General features: G+C 48.8%; 2 protein-coding genes across 2 annotated transcripts; one reads left to right on the top strand and one right to left on the bottom strand.

Moving 5' to 3' along the window:
* Positions 1–2,815: 2,815 nt before the first annotated feature.
* Triagg1_4700 (uncharacterized protein) lies at positions 2,816–6,006 on the bottom strand (the record flags this gene model as incomplete). Its single annotated transcript, XM_062899133.1, has 3 exons — positions 2,816–3,832; positions 3,894–5,608; positions 5,706–6,006. The coding sequence occupies 3 exons, from the start codon at positions 6,004–6,006 to the stop codon at positions 2,816–2,818; spliced, it is 3,033 nt and encodes a 1,010-aa protein (XP_062756280.1).
* Positions 6,007–10,126: 4,120 nt separating this feature from the next.
* Positions 10,127–11,354, top strand: Triagg1_4699 (uncharacterized protein; the record flags this gene model as incomplete). The annotated part of the gene is made up of 2 exons (XM_062899132.1): positions 10,127–10,836; positions 10,913–11,354. The coding sequence occupies 2 exons, from the start codon at positions 10,127–10,129 to the stop codon at positions 11,352–11,354; spliced, it is 1,152 nt and encodes a 383-aa protein (XP_062756279.1).
* Positions 11,355–18,485: the final 7,131 nt, after the last annotated feature.

The following is an 18,485-nucleotide window of genomic DNA, read 5'->3' as shown; positions in this document are numbered from 1 at the left end:
CCCCCCCCCCCCCCCCCCCCCCCCCCCCCCCCCCCCCCCCCCCCCCTGTTCATATTCATATCTATGTCCATGTCCATGTTCAAGAACAAGAACAAGAACAAGAACGGGCTGTAACCCTCCCACCGCCTTGGCCAAGTGGCCATCTCTCCCTGCTGTCTCTGAGCATTGGACACAAACAGCTCCGATAATCGTTTGGCCGCCCCCCCCCCTCTTTTGTCTCTCATTTACGGAGTAATGTCTGACCACTTGCGTCTATTGCAGCCCTACATGTAAACGACTACCTCGTGTGGAATGTTTGCCTTTTCTCTTTCCCCCCTCACCCTATGAATGGGCACATGAGCCGTTTGCAGACTGGGGTAAAAAAAAAAAAAAAAAAAAAAGAAAGAAAAAAACATTTTGCTGGTCTAATTTTGGGGGAGGCGTTGGTTTGCAAACCGTGTCTCTCTCTCTCTCTCTCTCTCTCCGGGGCAAGGAAATTTGCTTCTGGGGCTTTCTTTTTTATGGTCTGATCGGCAGGGTGACTCCTCGGGCATGCCTGTGCAACGGATGGCGCTGCTCTTCCTATCGTGGGATTGGTGTTGGATCGATGGTCATCACAGGCATGCTGGCTGTAGTTGTATAGTAACTACATGTCCTTATCAGATGCAGATAACTACTGCTTTTTATGTCATCTGGTAGATTGTGCCGAGGTTCTCCTTGTAGACGGAGAATGGGCCAACATGTGCTGTCTGCCTGTTTATTTGCCTTTCTAGCCCGTGAAAGTGGACGGGCGTGAAGGCTGTTTGGGAGGGCCACTTTGTTTGGATGAGAGAGCCTGTCCCTTGTGAGACCTTGTCTCTTCCCGTAGAAGTGATGGTAGGCTACGATACTACTCCAGACGGTGTGAGAAGAAGAAAAAAACAAGAATTGCGGGCGTGTCTTTGTGACGGGATCGCGAATGATATCATGGCTGGGTGGTCACCTCTCTATCGTCATTTCCATTCCCGTATATGAAGAAACCCTCTCAATATTTTCAGACCCGTAGTGATAGAGAGCGAGTCGTCGGCAGAGCGGCACTGAGTACTTGCTCCGGACAAGACTCCGTAATTCATTTCCAAGATTCAGTGCGAAACCTCGTCTCTCCTCCCTGCATCCGGAACGACAGCCACCGTCTAAGACAAGCGGCTCCAGAATCAAGGATTTCTTAGAATTAATATTAGATTGCAGTACCCCGTATGTATTTCCCTTTTTCCCCCCCTATCAATTGTCGTTGCCTAGAGGAAATAAAGCGTTGGTGACGGGACGTGCAGATGATAGGTTCTCGAACCAACAGTGTACTAAGGTAGGGGACCCAACGGGAGGAAGTGAAAGGGGGGCTTGTTGACTTTCTTTTTTTTTCTTAATAAATTTGTATAGGTAGTACTGCTCTCTGCATGTATGTACGTATGGTAGCATTGGGGGATTGTTTACAGGAAGGGAGGTGTAAATGGTAAGAGGATTTGAGATGACGGGGTGCAGGGTATCTCTTTGATAATATAACAACTCATTGCGTGAGACAAATTGCAAGTTGAGATGGATGCTGGCTCAGTTTATTTCAAGAGAACGCCTATTCAGCACGCCAAGTTTCTTATCCAGATTCTCTGTATCGTACATAATACCGAGTACTAAGCGACTCTATTTATAGCACTGGATAGTAAAATATACAACTATAGTAGCAGGTATATAAATATAAATGTAGTAACAGTTATTGAATAATAATAGCAGATACTAGATAAATGTAGGTATAGTAGTAAATACTAGAGAAAACATAGCGATAGTAGCAGATACCTTGAAGAACCAGATACTATATTCATTACTTCAACAAGTGCTTGTAGCAGTAGTAGATGAAAAGTTTTCCTGTTCAAATATCACACAGTCGCTGGAATGCTAGACAGCCAACCTGGAGTGCTGAATAGCTACCTACTCCCTATTTCAAAAAAGTCAACAGTACAAGATTGCACAACTGAAAAGGAAATGATACCACAGCAAATTCTTAACATCGGCAAACCGGTGTCATCACTCGTCATCCACCTCTCCATCCAACACATAACCACAAAAAACTCCCAAGAGGCATCAAGAAAACCAACACCAATCAAAAATTCGCGCTGTGTTAAACTATGTAATAAGATTGACCACCCAGCTCCTCCCATTCATGCAAGAAAAGTAAGTCGACATTAAAGATGTAAAACCCTTGAGAAGAAACTCCTATAAGCGAATGAAAGAAAGGCATACTGCTGTAACCAACTTTTTTGTTATTTCGAGTCTGTACAATATTGACCGCGCCATGAGATGTCTGCTCCCGCCGTATCCACCCAATCCCGTTTTTGTTTTCACACGCCCTTTGCTTTCTTTCTTCTTTTCATTCATTCTTTCATTCATTCATTCTTTCTTTTGTTTTCAAGCAACAGAAAAAAAAAGGAAAACAACCGCCCTTGCCATGCCCTCCCCTCCAAGTGACTCGTAAGAAGATGGAGGAGATCATGGAGATCAAACGAGATCAAGTGTTGCGTGGAAAACGAAGGAATATGAGAAATTGTGGTGCTTGAGCATTAGCAGGTGAAGTGGTGCTTGATTCACCTCTTTCTGCATCATCTTCCTGCCCTCCATCCATAGGCCTGTCTTGTCCATCCGTACTCCTCCTCTCTTGCCCACTCAGACGTCTCTCTTGTTCATCCAGACGCCCAATCGAATCGTCTGCCATGTCAACCTCCATGGCGCTTACACTGTCGTCTTGATCCTTATTCTCGACCTCGGTTGAATCGCTAGAATTGGAGATTGGGTTGGCTGATCGATTCGTCTAGTAAGCGATCGCCCTCTCCAGCTGATATACCGCCGTTCTGGCCCGCTCCCGGACATCAAGGTCCCTATCGTTGTGCTTGAGAAACTCCATCCTGTTATAGAACCCTAGTTTCTTCAATTCTGCCGCCCTCATAGACCAGGCCTCACCGCCGGCGCCGGCGCCCCCCTCGCCCTCCTCATCGTGCCCTGTGAGGTTGATGATCAGGTGACAAACGGCAACACGCACCTCCTTGTCTCTGTTGCTGATTTGTTGGCACAGGAGCTTGAGGAGGTCTGTTTGCCTGACGACGAGCTGCCGATGGTGATTTGTGCTGGCAGCTATGTGAACGAGGATATAGATGACCGGAATTATGATTTTCGCATGGGGGTGGATGAGTCTGGTAGTCTCCTGTCCTGGCGTTGCAGTGCGCCGAGCGAAGGGATGGAGGACTTTGGCTTTTAGCTTTGAAGAGAGTATATCAAAGAGACGGTCTTGGCCGATAGTGCTGAATAGATAGTCAATCATCTCGGTGGTGTCATAGGGCGACTCAGCAGAGGCGCCTACTCCGAGCCCGACCAGGTTCCTGATGAGCTCTAGGCCTTGTTCTTGAACAGCAACTTCATCGCTTCGGGATCTCCTGAATGAATTGAGCTCATATTCACGTATGCCGGCGAGCTTGTCCTCGGCCTGACGCAGCTTGGTCGACCTTGAAGCATCCAGCTTCTGCATGCTGCCGTTCGCTGCAAACGTCCACCGCACCTGTTCATCAGGCGGCGTCGAATCCATGTCCTCGTCAACATCGTCACCCGATGGCTGGATGGGCTGTGTGTTGTACGACGCAGCATCTTGGCCATCATCGTAGATAAGTTGCACCAACCACTCCGGCTCCAGCCGTTCCAAGCAAGATCGCTTCAGGTCAGGGCTGACTGCAATTACAAAGTGTTTAAGAGCCCAGAGGGCGTTGAGCCGCAGAGCGGGATTCTCAGAGTGGGCATGCTCGCAAAGTATCTTCATGACACCGTTTTCGGCCAGGAGCTGATGGCTGTTAGCTTCGCATACTTCATATTAGCGGGGGATAGGATAGCTGTGGACAAACCTCGCGGACCGGACTGGCCTCCAAGACCAGGTTGCAAATAGCAGCTGTCGCTGCAATCTGGACATCGATGTCTGGGTGCTTCAAGAATTTGAAGACGGGCATGGCAACGGAGTGATCAACCAAAGTCGTGCGTAGGATGCTAATAGACCGCGAAAGCATCCTGATAACGTGGCAGGCCGCAACGATGACCGATAATGGGTTGGCACCGTATGCTGATGAGACGCTGGGCTGCGCTTCAGGTTCTCCGCTGGGCTTGTCCTTGAGTCGATCCTTGATCTGTCTGGGCCGCTTGGGATACTCGTTAAGTGACTCCATCACATAAGGAATGAAGTCCTCATCCACCAAAGCTTTCCTATAATCCTCCTTCCCGGAAGCGACGGCACCGATGGCTTTCAGCGTTGATTCCCTGAGACGCACTCGGTGAGAGAGAAGGGGATCCTGACCAGCCTGGCCGAGTTGTGACGTTGAAGGACCTTCTTCCTCCATCTCGGTATCCGGCTGCGGAGACCAGTATTTGGCTGCCTCTAGGATGGATACAGACCGATAGGCACGCCTCAGAAGCTTGGTCAAGGTCTTGACGGCACCGCAGTCGTAAGCAGCTTTTTGAAGCTGTTCGCTATCAGTGATGAGGCGGGCCAACGTAGCCGGTGTCCTTTCTAAGATGAGATGCTGGGTTTCATCAAACGATGTCTGCGACTCAGCATCATCTTTGTCATTCTTGGCAATCAAGTCGATGAGCAGCGGCACTATGAGCATGCCAAGGCTAGTTTCTCTCCATCCTTTGCGCCCTAGGCCTGCTTTGAAGAGGGATGTGACCATGGTGGCTGCCATGAGTCGCCCATAGCCGCTAAGAGTCCTCGCCTGCACTATCAACCAAGGAATAAAAGGACTCTCCATTTCCTCGGATGAGCTGTCCAAGCTCGACTCCAGGGCAGCGGGAGAGACAAATCTGGGTCCAGGTGTTTGGCTGGGAGTTCGCGATTCGGGGTGGTCTGGTGTGTTGGCGGAAGAGTGGTGATGGGAGTGCGGAGGACTCCGAGTAACAGAGAAGGGAGGAGGCAGCAAGTGGTCCATGGCCGTCTGGTTCGGTGTTTTGGAGCTGGAGCCACCCAAGCTGTTGGCCTCGAATGCGATGGACGGGAAGACGGCGAGAATGGCGGGGGAGTTGATAAGGCGAATCGCCCTGTACTTTGAATCTCCGAGAATGGCCACCACGGCTCCGAGGATGGGGCCAATCTGGGTTCCATGGGGAGCTTCTTTGGGGAAGGCCTCGTATAGGCCGTCGCTATAAGCTTGCGCCTCGGCTCCCGGCACAACATGACCCTGACTCACGGCGAAGCTGGCCAAGCGTGAGGCGAGCATGTCCAAAACGCCAGAGTGTAGCAGAGCCTGCTGATGCCGTTCATCTCTGCAAATGCGAGATATCAAGCCAGCGGCAAGCTCCACCTGGGTCTGTAGCAAGTGACTCGACGATGTCGTAGCAAGTATGAGACAAAGGGACTCGAGGTGAAGCGGCGATGTAAATATCGTGCCAGCAAGAGCTAGGATATCGAGTGGGGATGACGGAGATGCCAGTGCGGCCGCATTCGCAATGCCAGTGATGGCCTTGAGGGCGGCAACGACGATTTGCGGCGCGTTGGCCTTGGGAGATGTGCATGCGAGGATCGCCGGGAGAGCTTGGGAGGCGTGGACGGACGGTAAGAAAGGAGGACCACCTGCAATGACAGTATCACAAGTCAGCATCACTCCTTCAAGAGTAGGAAACAGCAAATGGAACGACCAAAGGAGCCTGGCAGAGCTTTGAATGCATACCCTTGGCGAAGCTTGTGATGATCTGCAAGGCTTGCAGCCTGACGTTGTCTTCGTCCGACAGGTGCCGCTGTCCCATTGATTGTGGCCTAGCATCCTTGGTGGTGGCATTCGCCTTGGTAGATCGAGCCGACGTCAGCGTCCTGACGACGGGCTCCAGCACGCCTTGGCTGACCCATGTTTCCTTCTTCTGGTGGTGCCCAACTATCTCGTTTTTGAGAGCCCGTAGCGCTGCCGACTGCTCGGGGCACGTTTTGGCGTTGCGCAGCTGCGTCAAGATCGGGGAGGTTTGGGGGCGCGCCATGGAGATGGGAGTGCCGGTGTTGGTGGGATAGCGGAGAAAGAAAGCCGAGGGACGGGTGCTGGGATCTTGCCCTGTCGATTAGTAGGGTCGAGCCAAGATTGCCTGCTAATTTATACGTCCAGGACACGGCATCAAGAGTCACGACTGAGCTGAGAGCAACGACGAGGCAATCGATTGTACGGGAGGGATTCGGAAAGGCTCCGCGAACAGCTTAAGCGAAACCGGGATTAAGCAAAGGCGTAGCAATGGTGCGCCCGATTGAAGTTGGGGAGCTTCGGAAGCAGGAGCCTCGGGGGCAAGATGAGAAGACGGAGAAGATAGCAATAGAGGCACAGATGCGTAAACAAGCTTGCGGTATCAATTCATGGAATAAGGCAAAGTAAATCATGGACAGGCCTCTTTGGTGTCTTGCAGTCTGACGAGATGTCACGCCAAAGCAAGTCCGACGTCGTGGCACGTGCACGCCGTTATCTTATCGGACATTTTAGGTTCCATGTAAGCTTTACTGCACCCAATTAGTATCCCATGTACTATCACGAGCCATTCAGCACCCCAATTTTGTTATTTGGCACGCCATGTCATGAATAATACAGAGTACTAGCACTTGTATGAATAGATACCTGGGTATATTAAGATATTTTTAAATAACAAATACTAGAGAAATGTGGCTATAGTAGAAATGTAGCTATACCAAAAGAACTGGGTATTTGTTACTAGGTAGGTTAGTAGGTCTAGTACTCAAGCAAATGCTTGTAGCTGTAGATAAACGGCTTCTTTTTACGTCCGTCATTCGATAATGCCCAACCTCCACGCGCGCTTGTATATATATGTGTAAAGTGCATGCAGCCAAAGAAAACTTGATGGCTATTCTCATTCAATTTTATGGATAAAAATCCCGAATTGTTACAAAGATCAAGGAGAGCACATTTTAAAGGGGTTTCGACAGATGATGGTCGGAAGATTACAGCACGTTTTGCGAATGCATCAGTTGAAAAAGAGTTTGGCTGGCCTTTTGACTCCTGCTGACCACTCGTAACCAACAACACGTTTCCTCTTATAACATTGAAAGCAACCCCGGCTGGTGAAAGTTGCATCTTTAATGTCTCCACAAAAGACGAGAACGGCGTCGAGCGTGGCCAATTGGTGGATGTGAAGAAAGCGGAGGGCGAAGCGTGAAAAGGCGAGAGAAGAATTCTAGAAAGATTTGGTCTGATGGGGCATTTCCTTTGGCATTGGATAGCAGAGTTTGCCATCCATGTACCAACCCGCTGTGGATTGATCACCTTGGGAGCGTTTTCCGATATTGTCAAACGCTCGCGGTTACTGACTAAGGTGTCAAGATCCGCCGAGTCGCTTTACACGTATACGCACCTTGGCCAGCCATTCAGTTGAATCTGTATGTATTCTCCCGTAAATAAGGTACGCCGCGGCAAGACACGCCCTACGTCATTTCGGCCATAAGTGACATGGCGATGACCCAATTACCTTACCTTGGTCGTACATAGTACAAGCGTCTGTTCAAGTACCTCTGTGGTTTACCAACACTCGTCCCAGATGCTTCATTGTCAAGAGCTCCTTTACATAAGATATGGGAGTCACCACATAGCATCTCCCTCCTAGCCAACAAACTCTGTTCACAATCAACCAACTACATCCAGCCTTGCAGGTGCCTCTCTGTGCGGCCCGTCAGCCTCCTCTGAGCCTAGGCGGAACGTCACTGAGCCTGATTGGGCAAGACACCCCGGATCATCCGCTCCGATAGCCGGCATCACGGTCCGAGATTTGTCCTCTTGACGCATTTCGTGCTCACCCAGATGCAGATTTTTGTGCGAGACATTTCCGCTTTTCGCCTTTTGACGCCAGCCCTTATCGTTAGCGGTTTGGGGGTTGAAAAACGACTTCAATCTCCGTAGTGGCGCCGCAGGATTCCGCATCACGGCGGCAAAGTGGTGGTGCTGCTGCTACAAAAGAGCACGGCCATTCTCAACTATTGAAGCTTCTTGTACCCCGTACCTCACGATAGTGGCATTGTTCCCCGTCCAAGTGCTGCTTCCAACGCCGTATCCAGCACACCACTAGCCACAACAGTCTGTAGCCTAGCATACTTGTACAGTAGGGCAAAGAGCTTTTCCCCCCTGCTAGTATGCAGTGCGTGCTACCACAAATCAGAATTGAAAACTCCGGCTGATGTTAGACAATGTCTGAAATGAGCGCCAGTCTTGGTCGCGGGCCAAGGCGGCTAGCGAATCACCGGGCTTCGTCTCGCCACGAGCTCGCAACAGCGGATGCTCATTGAGCCAGGCCTGCATCGGGGCATAACGACAACTCATCAACTCGGTGTCCGTTGCATCAGATGTTTGCTTTGCCGGCGCGGTCTGGGGTTCAGTCTGGGGTATTGTGATCAGATGTACTCCGTAACGGAGCTTTATGTGCAAGCAGCCATCGTGATGGGGTCCAAGTCCACTTGTGATGAAACGAGGCGCCTTCCGACCAAGTGGACTGTGTCCAAGCGGGACGGGACAAGAGTCGAAGTCGAAGAGACGGTCAGGGAGAGGCAACCCGGCGTCATGTGAGGCCTTCTTTTTGCGTGCCTACAGTACTGAGGTATCTACAGTAATGTTTCGTACATACTCGTACATCTGGTTCGTAGCTGCAACTAATACCTAGACCCTGACTTTTTATTGCCATGGACGGGTTTACTTACACGGCCTCTCACTGTTGTCAGGGCCTTGTCGATCACTATCGGAACAGCAGCAGCACAGGGCGAGAAAACGCCATTTCCGGAAAGCAACTGAAAGTCCTCTGGTTTTTCTTTTCTTTTCTTTTCTTTTTTTTTCGCGCCCCGCCCCACTTGGAGCCGGAGGTACCTGTACCTGTGAGGGTCTTTGGCCCCCAGGACACGCCAGATGCTACTGGCAATGGCTCAGTTGCGCCGACAAAGTCCGATTAGGCCAATACCTTCGTGGTATTGCATGATCCATCTTGGCTTACTTGATTTAGTTTTGGGACTTGTAAATAGCAAGAAAAAAAAAGAGGGACATGGTTGGCAGCGTTTTCTCTCCTCGCGGTGCCTCGTCTTCTCTTCGTTCCAACTCGAACACTGACAGATGAGCCACTTACCTGCCATGTCTCAGTAAGCCAGCCGCAGAAGAGTGGCGCTTGTACCTGGACTTTGACCAACCCACTGCTGCGATTGTCAGGTACAAAAGAGTCCCGCCGAGGCGCTGCGGAGAGTGCAGGTTCCTGATGATGGGGATCCGTCTCACTGCTGCTGAATCTGCTGTACAAGTACCAACGTCGACACTGCGGCGTTGAAGAGGCAATACCTCGCAGCCAGGTACCACTTATAGCATTGAGTTTTCTCAACTGCCTGCTACCTACCTTGCCTTATTTTACTTACCCGACATTTTTTCTTTTTTTTCCCTCACGAGCAGCAGCATGCCCCAGGAGGTCAAGCCAGCCTCATTCACATTCGAGTAAAAAAAAAAAGCAGCGTCAACATACATACGCCACTCAGCCCGCAACAGACGCATTGACTGACCGGCGGCTCTGCATTCATCCCATCTCACCCTCACCTTTTGCCCAGGTTAGGTACCGATACCTCGAACGCAGCCCATCAACGCCGCTAGCCCCCCTCCGTCTCCTCGCGTCCGTCCCGCCGATTGAATCCTTGGTCTTGGTCTGGCTGACCATTTTAGAATCGACCTTGTGGCTCTGATAAACGTGGTTTGCCCGGTCCTCGGTGAGCATTTCGGGTTCGCTCCAAAGCAAGGACAAGATCTGCTTGTTCCACGTTTTTCGAGATACTGTCTCACTGCATCGCCAGAAGGCAGCGCCTACCGCCGGCTGTTCCGATTTGGGACGGCTGATGGGCATTTGATACCCGGCCGGCGTCTCTTCTTCTTCTTCTTCTTTTTGTCCTGTCCTGTCCTGTCCTGTCCAGTTCATCGCCTCTCGCAACTCCAGCAATTGGCTCTGTCCCGGTCTCGCCTCCCCCACCTCGCTCGCAAAAGGCAAAACATAAGACGACGGCAAAGACAATCAAAATAAAAAAACACACATACCGAACCAAGCAAGGAAACCCCAACGCTTGCGCTCCGATGATGCGCCGAAGGAGACCATGTTGAAGACATCCCCCATTCTCTCCCCCTCCAGCGCCTCTCCCTCCAGCTTCCGAAATGCCTCGAGATCCTCGCAAGATTCCGGCTCGTCTCATCCCGCTCAAGTGCCAGCTATAAGCCCCAAGCCGGCGTATCTGCGCCGCCGCCTCTCGTCGCAGTCGGTGGCAGTTTCGGTCTCGGCCTCGTCGTCGGCCCTGTCTCCTGGCCACTCCCGCCATACCGATGCTTCCAACAGTGATCTTCGATCTCCCTCTCGAGCCTCCTCGTCCTCGTCCCCGTCTCCCTCAGCGCTGCCTACGACGACGACCACCAAGATGATCGTGACGACGACGACCAACATGGGCATCAGCGGCGACTCGCATGCCAGCAGGCCTTCGGCCGCCCAGGCTCAGCTCTACAATGCCCTGTCACCGAACAAGCGTCGACTTGCTACTGCTTCGGTCACTCCTGAGGCTTCTTCGACGCCTCCGGCAGTGGCTTCGAGCTCTGCTGCTCCTGCTCCTGCTCCTGCTCCTCAGCCAACCGCTTCTCCCCAGACTTCGAAACGAGCCCGGCCCGAAGAACGACCTCCCATTATCTTGCCCCAGAAATATGAATTCTGTCCAGTGGAGCACCTGGTCGAGCTGATCGCACACATGTTGGGAGAGTTGATTGCCACCAATGACGCCATTCGCATATCAAGCGGTGGTCTGACGCGGTTTCACTCTAGGTAAGCTCGCATGCCTCACTCTTTTGGGGGGTTTATTCTTCGTCCGTGCGTGTCTAACTCGGTATTCACCTTGCAGAACCCCCCCTGGCATCTCGGTCAGAGACTATCTCCATCGCCTTGCTCGACATGCCACCCTCACACCACCCCTCCTCCTGGCAATGGTTTATTACATCGACCGACTCTGCGCCCTATACCAAGAATTCACCATCAACACCCTCACCGTTCACCGATTCCTCATTACCGCTGCCACGGTTGCCGCCAAGGGCCTGTCCGACTCTTTTTGGAACAATACAACCTACGCACGGGTCGGCGGAGTGCGTGTGGCCGAGCTGAGGCTCCTCGAGCTCGAGTTTCTCTACAGAGTCGACTGGAGAATTGTGCCGAACCCGGAAATCTTGGTGGCCTACTATCAAGGTCTTGTGCAGAGAGCCCCCGGGTACGAGATCGAATCCGATGGATCGACCGAGAACGAGGACGATGAGATTGACGACGACGATAATGAGGAAGATGCTGCGTAGCAGTAGGCGTTGAAGCGGCCGTTGAATGGACACATTTTACACCTCCCCCCCCTTCGAGAGCCGGGTCGATGCTGAGAAGCGGCCTTATACATCAATGATACCCATCTTTTCACTCCCACAGCACCTTTATTCGTGCTGGCATATTCTTCTTTTCGTCAGCCGTCATCTCATATTGGTCTTTTTTGCCTAATATCATGCATCTCAGATCGCCATCTAACCTATTACTGCATGCTTGCCTTTGCGGCGGACGCCTCTGGGAAAGCAAATCTGCTGCTCTATTTTTTATCATACTTTTTGCTCGCATACACACGCGCACTCGGATACATCATTCGGATCATGGAAGGGGGAAAACATTGGGGAGAGGGGGTCACTGGCGTTATTTCTCACAGGTTTTGCAAACGGAGTGTCATTGTTTCTTTTCTTCCGGCATTTCTTTTGTTGCATTCTGCATATGTTGGATAGGAGGGCGGGCTGGCTTGGTGGATTTAGGATGAGGATAATGCATGCTCATGTATATAAATGGATCAAGTGTTACTCCTATAGGTAGCCATCTGACCTTGTGCTCGATATAAATAACACTGAACTGTGACTCTGCACCGACTTGCAAGAAGCTTTAATGTAATTATAATAAAGGAGTGTATGTTCAGCAGCACTAAAGTCAGGTATTATGGCCTTAGGTAAGTATGTTAATGCATCCTATCTGTGCATGGGCAAGACAGGTCAATGAATACCTAGGTACCAAAACATGCTCTTAGGATATTGTTATTCTAAACGCCTTGTCTTGGCAGTTCTGATAGCCGTCTCTATTATATTATATTTATATCATATTATGCAAAGGCGACATTTAATATCAATGGCCTCACAGTAAGTCCGATGTACATGGACATATCCTGCCAATGTACAGGTGGGACGTATCGACACACCCAAAGCCTTGATATCCGACTTCAAGGCTGCTTCAAAATAGCAACTACTACTACTTACTTACCCAGAACTTTAGTAATAGGTCGATTCCGCTTAGAACATGGCGAACCCTAGTGTTCTAAATGGGGAAACGAATAAAAGAAGTAAGTCTCTTTGATGTTGAGTTCTTGAGGGAGAGACAGGGGTGGCATTCTGAACAGAGTAAACGAACTTGTCGATCAGTTTAAGAAGATATAGGATCAGGCCAAGCTTTTTGGGTTGAATTGATCGTGCAATATGTGGCGTATTCCTTGTTCTTGACGCAAACCGTCCTTGTCTTTGGAATGAACATGATAGTAATAGTGCTAGGAAGTACTCTATGACGGAAGTGCGAGAGGGAAGAATAGGGAGCACAGTAGAACAGGCACCCGAGAATGTTACAGTGAAAAATAAACGGGGGATACACAGACAGATCACGAGTCAACACGTCGTTGAGTGCAGATTTGCAGCACGATCCTTGTTACGAAAGGCTCCTGGACTTGGCATCGATGACACAAGACCTCAAGGTCCTCGCAGACCATCCCGTTGTTCACGCAGCCCTATGGTATGTGTGTTCTTTGTCTCCTATCCATTAGTCACCCTTGAATTCGTATATATAAAGCATGCTTTCTCCCTGTTACTTTCGTGAAAGGCCTAGACAGCTTTCTCAACAAACTCGCAATACCCAGTGTTGTTCACGACACGACACCTGTTGTGCTATTAAGGCATATCCACAAGGAGCACGAGTCTAGCAATATTTGCACCGAAAAAACTCTCTGAACATCAAGCAACCCAAGGGACGATTGACCAACCTTGGAACGTTGGATGCCCAACATGGAGCATGAACCAAGTGCCCAAGGCGCTACGACCAGCAACAACCGACTTTACTAAACTTCATCTCCGGGTGAATATCTCATATGTGCCTACGTAAGCGCAATTGGGTTCCAGATGGCCACTTTTATGGCCAATTCTGTGCCCACTGAGCAAGCCAAGGACGGCTTCACTGATTATGAGCTATGGATTATGTTCGCGTGCGTATTCGACTTGATGTACTGGATAGGAATGGTTGGACTTTTTAGACAACCTCGATAGATGGACCAATATTCGCTTCCAGTCGCATTTATAACATTAATCACTGTTTCCCTGTTGGCGAGTCTCATTCAAGGGGACCTCATGAACATCCTTCGGAGTGTTCATTAGGTCGTCACTGTTTGCGCTTCTATCTGTTTCGTTATCTATATATTTATAAACTACCTAACATCCAAGTGGCCTTTGTGAACTTTTCAACAAGCACCAAAATGGGATTGATAGGTATGTCTTTGGCTCATCGTTCATATACCATTACTTTCGTCACTAGTTAGTGCTTGCATTCATTAACCAACTAAACAGGGCCACCAAGATATGTCAAAGATGGTGCAAATTGCAGCTCAGTCCATGTCCTTCCGGAGGTCTTTCACAGATGCTAGTGGAATTCAAGCTCTGCACGGCATTTGCTCATTTCGAGACGAAGAATTTGACAATTAAAACACCAATGATAGGGCTATGAACGCATTGGGCTAGAAGAAGGGAAGTGTTGAATCCATAACTACAGGCTTTATTAACAATATTGAACTGTGTTTTAACTTGCAAATGCACTAATACAACTATAATAAACATGGGTTTGCTAGAATAATACAGGCACTGGCTAATAATAGGAAAATCTAACTACATAAATCTAATTAAAATACTAGATATATGCTTCGTAATTAGGATGCTAGATGCATACTTTATTATAGTTATATATATCTGCTATCTTAATTAGATACGTGTAGTTAGATTTTCCCATTATCAGCCAGTGCCTGTATTATTCTAACTAATAAACCTATGTTAACCTAGTTCCCAAATGCAAAAGAATCCGTCCTTCTCGCCTGTCTCTCTCTTTGCGTACCCATATCAATTTGAGTTAGGGAGCAACAAATATTGCGGTGATCTGGTATATTGTTTAGTTAAGCCGTGTGCTTGATATAAATAAAACTTCGCCCGATGAGAAATACCTTTCGACATCTTATTGTTTCGTCCTGTATGGCGGTTGTGGTATATGTGCTTAATTCTCATGTCTTGGAGCAAGTCACCAAAACATATCATTGGAAGATAATTCTCGACTACATACCAGTACTTCCACATTTGTCCATAGACGGCCTAACTGATCAAAAGATGTACAATATACTGATGTCGGCAATGACAATGGTATACGGGCTATGCATGGGCCGAGTTTTTGATCCGCCTCGATAGAGTGGCTGATACTCACTTTTATTCACAGTCACAGCAATCATCATATCATCTAGAATGATTCCATTCAATCTTTCAATTCGTCCATATAATCATCAATGGCCATGATTGCAGCTGTCTCGTCTCGACATACACACGACTTAGCACCCAGGTCGGGTGGTTATGGTGGATTTGGTGGCTACTGGATAGGCGTTGAATCTGCATTAGCGGGATGTTAAGACTTGGAGCATTCTGCTCATGATCTAATACTGTTGCTTTCGTCTTTAGTTAGAGTCTGCTACCATCAATATAATTAAATAGGCCCACTCAAGTATGGCTGGATTGGGAACCATAGTTGCAAGTTATTATTTTCATGTCAAAGTTGCTCGGTAATCGTCAGACACTCGCCTAATAATATTTAGATAGTAATATGTAGAGAATATGGAAGTAAATGCCTGATCATAAACGGAATTATCTCCCTTTTTTACCCCATCTAAGTTATTGGTTGTCATAACTAATTCTCTTCGCTGAGGATATATGTGCTTCATATAGACAGATTTCGCAATTGTGTAACGGGTTTCCTGTTGTGGTTCTACGAGTACATTTCGTATGCATCACCCTGTAAGCCTCATGGACCGGTGTTAGTACATGATTTGACCAATCGTCACTCAACTACCCCAAATCTAAACACATTGAAATCATTTCAGGGACGATATTTCTCAAGTTTTTATTGGGCATCTCTTGAAATAAAGTATTTACATTGTGAAACTAAGCCTCTGAGTTTATATGAAGCCTGTATCTGACATTCCTTGAACACCCATTAGTATTTCATTGAAGAATAATTGACTTGGTCGAGTGCTTTGACTCACCTAGTTAGTATTTCTCCCATGTGTATGCAGCTCATTGGCAATCTATCTCATAAAAGAAAACACAACATTTATGAAATCCTTCCAACCCCTTCCCAAGATGTCTCATCACTAACACGAAGCCTTCATCTCTTTGTGTACCATGTATCCCCTATATACATCCACCCAGTAACTGCTCAGGTTTGGCAGTGCTGGTTTGTCTTACAGGGTTTTCATTTTATCTATGAAGTAGACAGCTTCAGGACAATAAGACAGGGCGGTGGGCTGAATTAGGATGACTGATTGACAATGACAGTAACAAACATGAGGACTTGGGGCACTTGACCATGCTGGCCTAGCCCGCTCGTCGTGGCCGTGTGATCGGGGGAGGGAGCCCTTGTAGTTCAAATCTTCGACGACCCCGATGCGCTGTCAAATAGATCATCGCAGCGGTGGTGGATAGTGGAAGAAGTAAAACAGCTTCCGCGAGCGGTGACTGCAGCGCAAACACGAAGGCCAGCCATATATTCAGAGGATACAAGACCATTCGCCGTGGACTCCTATATGACATGATGAGAAAAATGTCTATGGCCACTTGACAACATGAAATACTGGGGCTTGGGTGGAAAGCTGACTTACTCCAAGAGGTACTGGTTGTGGACGACGGCGAGGGAGAGTCCAGTAAGTCCCCAGGACAGCAGGATTCTATCCCGATATGAGCATAATGTGCCACAAGAGAGTTAGGGAATCACGCACCCAAAGGTCATCATTGGGGCCCAGGAGAATAGATGCTGCTGGCTCCCTGGCAGAAGGACCAGTACCGAGAGGCTCATGTTGGCTTGTAATATCCATCTCCACATTCTTGCTGGAGGAACCAGCACCATCCACCACCTCATTCAGGGTGATCCCGTCCAGGAAAATCAGTGGAGATGGAGGCAAGGAGCACTTCGATATCGTTGTAGTGTACCCAATGGCAACAATACCAGGATCCGTTGCAGTGGTATAAATGAGAAGCAAAAAAATCGTCCAAGGGGCGGCAGATAACTCCTGGATAGATCCCAATGGTCTCTCAAAGCAGTGGCGCCGTCCAAGGGGCAGCAGATAGGTCCAAGATGTATCCCTCTGAGCTCTTTCGAGACGAATGACAAATGCAAGTCCTGGGGGAATGATCTTGAACAAGGAAAGAAAGAAAAAGAAGAGAACATGAAGGGAGCGCAGAACGGAGTGTGTAAGGCTGGGACCCCAGCAGTGCAGACTCCGCGTGGTAATTATATGCTGTTTTCCGAGGGATGAAAAGCAACCAATTAGCACACTAAGCGGGACAAAAACTCACAAGGGGGGATGGGGGATGGCCTCTCTGTATATTCCAACGTAATATTCAAACCTAGGGATCAAAGGGGCTGTTCACGGCCAAGAATCAAGAGCACTAGCACTACGACAGCTGTCGAATGCATATAGAGCGTACTGCGGGACATGCTTGGTATTATGCCTCAGAGTTGGAATAAGGGAACGCAGTTGCCGAAGGCGTTTCCTACCTTGCTGGCAAGATGCAGCTCGATGCTGCGCCTTGATTTTTTATTTTCAATCTCAACGTCTCTGGGCCTGTCGATTGCCCATCATATGTCAGGACGGATTCTGCTACGTGTACGCTCTGACGTGTCGAGACAGCGAGGCGGCCACTATCGCGAGGGCATGCGGATGCCTTCGCAAGCCATGTGAGATAGATCCAATCAGGGTAAATCGCGAGCTTCTTTTTCAATCTCTTAAGCTTCTTAAGCAATCGGAAACTGACAGCACACGGAGGTGAGGCCTCTCGGCTGTGCTGCATTGCATATGTAGCCGTTGGCAGCGAATTCGTGGTTACATGTGGTTAGCAGCGACAGTAATCGGTGATACGCCTCTGTCGCCTCACAAATGAGGAATGATGCTCCAATCAGCGACAAGTAAGCAGCAGGCCGCAAAAGTTGGCCTTTGCATCGGGTGGCGGCAAGGCTGTCTCCCGAACCTGACCATCGGCTAGGTTATTGTGCCTGATCCTTTGATTCAGTAAATGCTATTTAATGGGAACAAAGTCTCCAAGAAGCAGAAACCGGGTATTATAGGAGACTCACTATGCTCTTGTAGAGAAAATAACACAAGAACGGACGTTAGCTTCCCCATGCTTCGGTGCAACGCTTAATGTGTTAAGCCATATTAATGAAGACGCAGCATTTCAACTTCCATTTGATGCAAAATTACCTGAATGCAGACGGGAAGAAACGACATCTTCGTTCACGCATGGACCGTTGAGGAAACACCATGGACATACGAACCCTCTCAGCAAGATCTCGAGGCCGAGAACGACCAATTCGCGATATATAAGTCTCTGGCTGCCTGCATTTTAACAGCCGCGATGAATGTTACCACTGCTCAGCTGAGCAGGGAACCCGGAAACGAATCTTGCGGGGAGATATATCCATATCCTGTAAGGCCATTGCCTCGGTACTCACGTAACAATAACAGTTCCAACTGATGAGAGTATAGATGTGCGATTCGCGGGCCTTGAAAGATTCCGTACGCTTACCTTTGCTCATCGGGCAGCCAACTTGGTGCGAGATATATCTTTTCTTAATAACGGTCATGACATGTCTGCACTGGGGTTGTGTCTTCAGTCTCTTCAACCAGCCTCGGTGGAAGACGCAATTTCTGCCTCATATCATCATGGCTACACTCATCACCCTTCTTCCTTTCGCAACGATCACTCGTGATCCAACAACTGTTTTCCTTCGGCTTCTTCCCATAGTTACCGATGTTTACACTTTCGCCACTGTCGCTATAGACTATGCTCATGCAAGAAAGCTGAGGTTCGGGAGTTCTACCTAGGGACATGGTAGTGGAGGCGTCCCTGTATATATGCATATTCTCTTTGGTCTCAGCGTTGATCATCTTCAAACCAAAACATTGACAACACAAAAGAAAAAAAAAATATGGGCTAGGATGCAAAGTTTGGAGTTGAGGAGGAAATTTTTGACTTGTACGGCTTTTCATGAAGCGTCAACAGTTATTCAATGAAATTCGTACGGATAAATTACATAAGTAGAATGTAGATAGCTCATCATCC

Source organism: Trichoderma aggressivum, assembly GCF_033847375.1.
Source record: "Trichoderma aggressivum f. europaeum strain CBS 100526 chromosome Unknown scaffold_015, whole genome shotgun sequence".
NCBI classification, from domain to species: domain Eukaryota; kingdom Fungi; phylum Ascomycota; class Sordariomycetes; order Hypocreales; family Hypocreaceae; genus Trichoderma; species Trichoderma aggressivum.
This window is presented reverse-complemented; position numbering and strand designations above follow the sequence as displayed.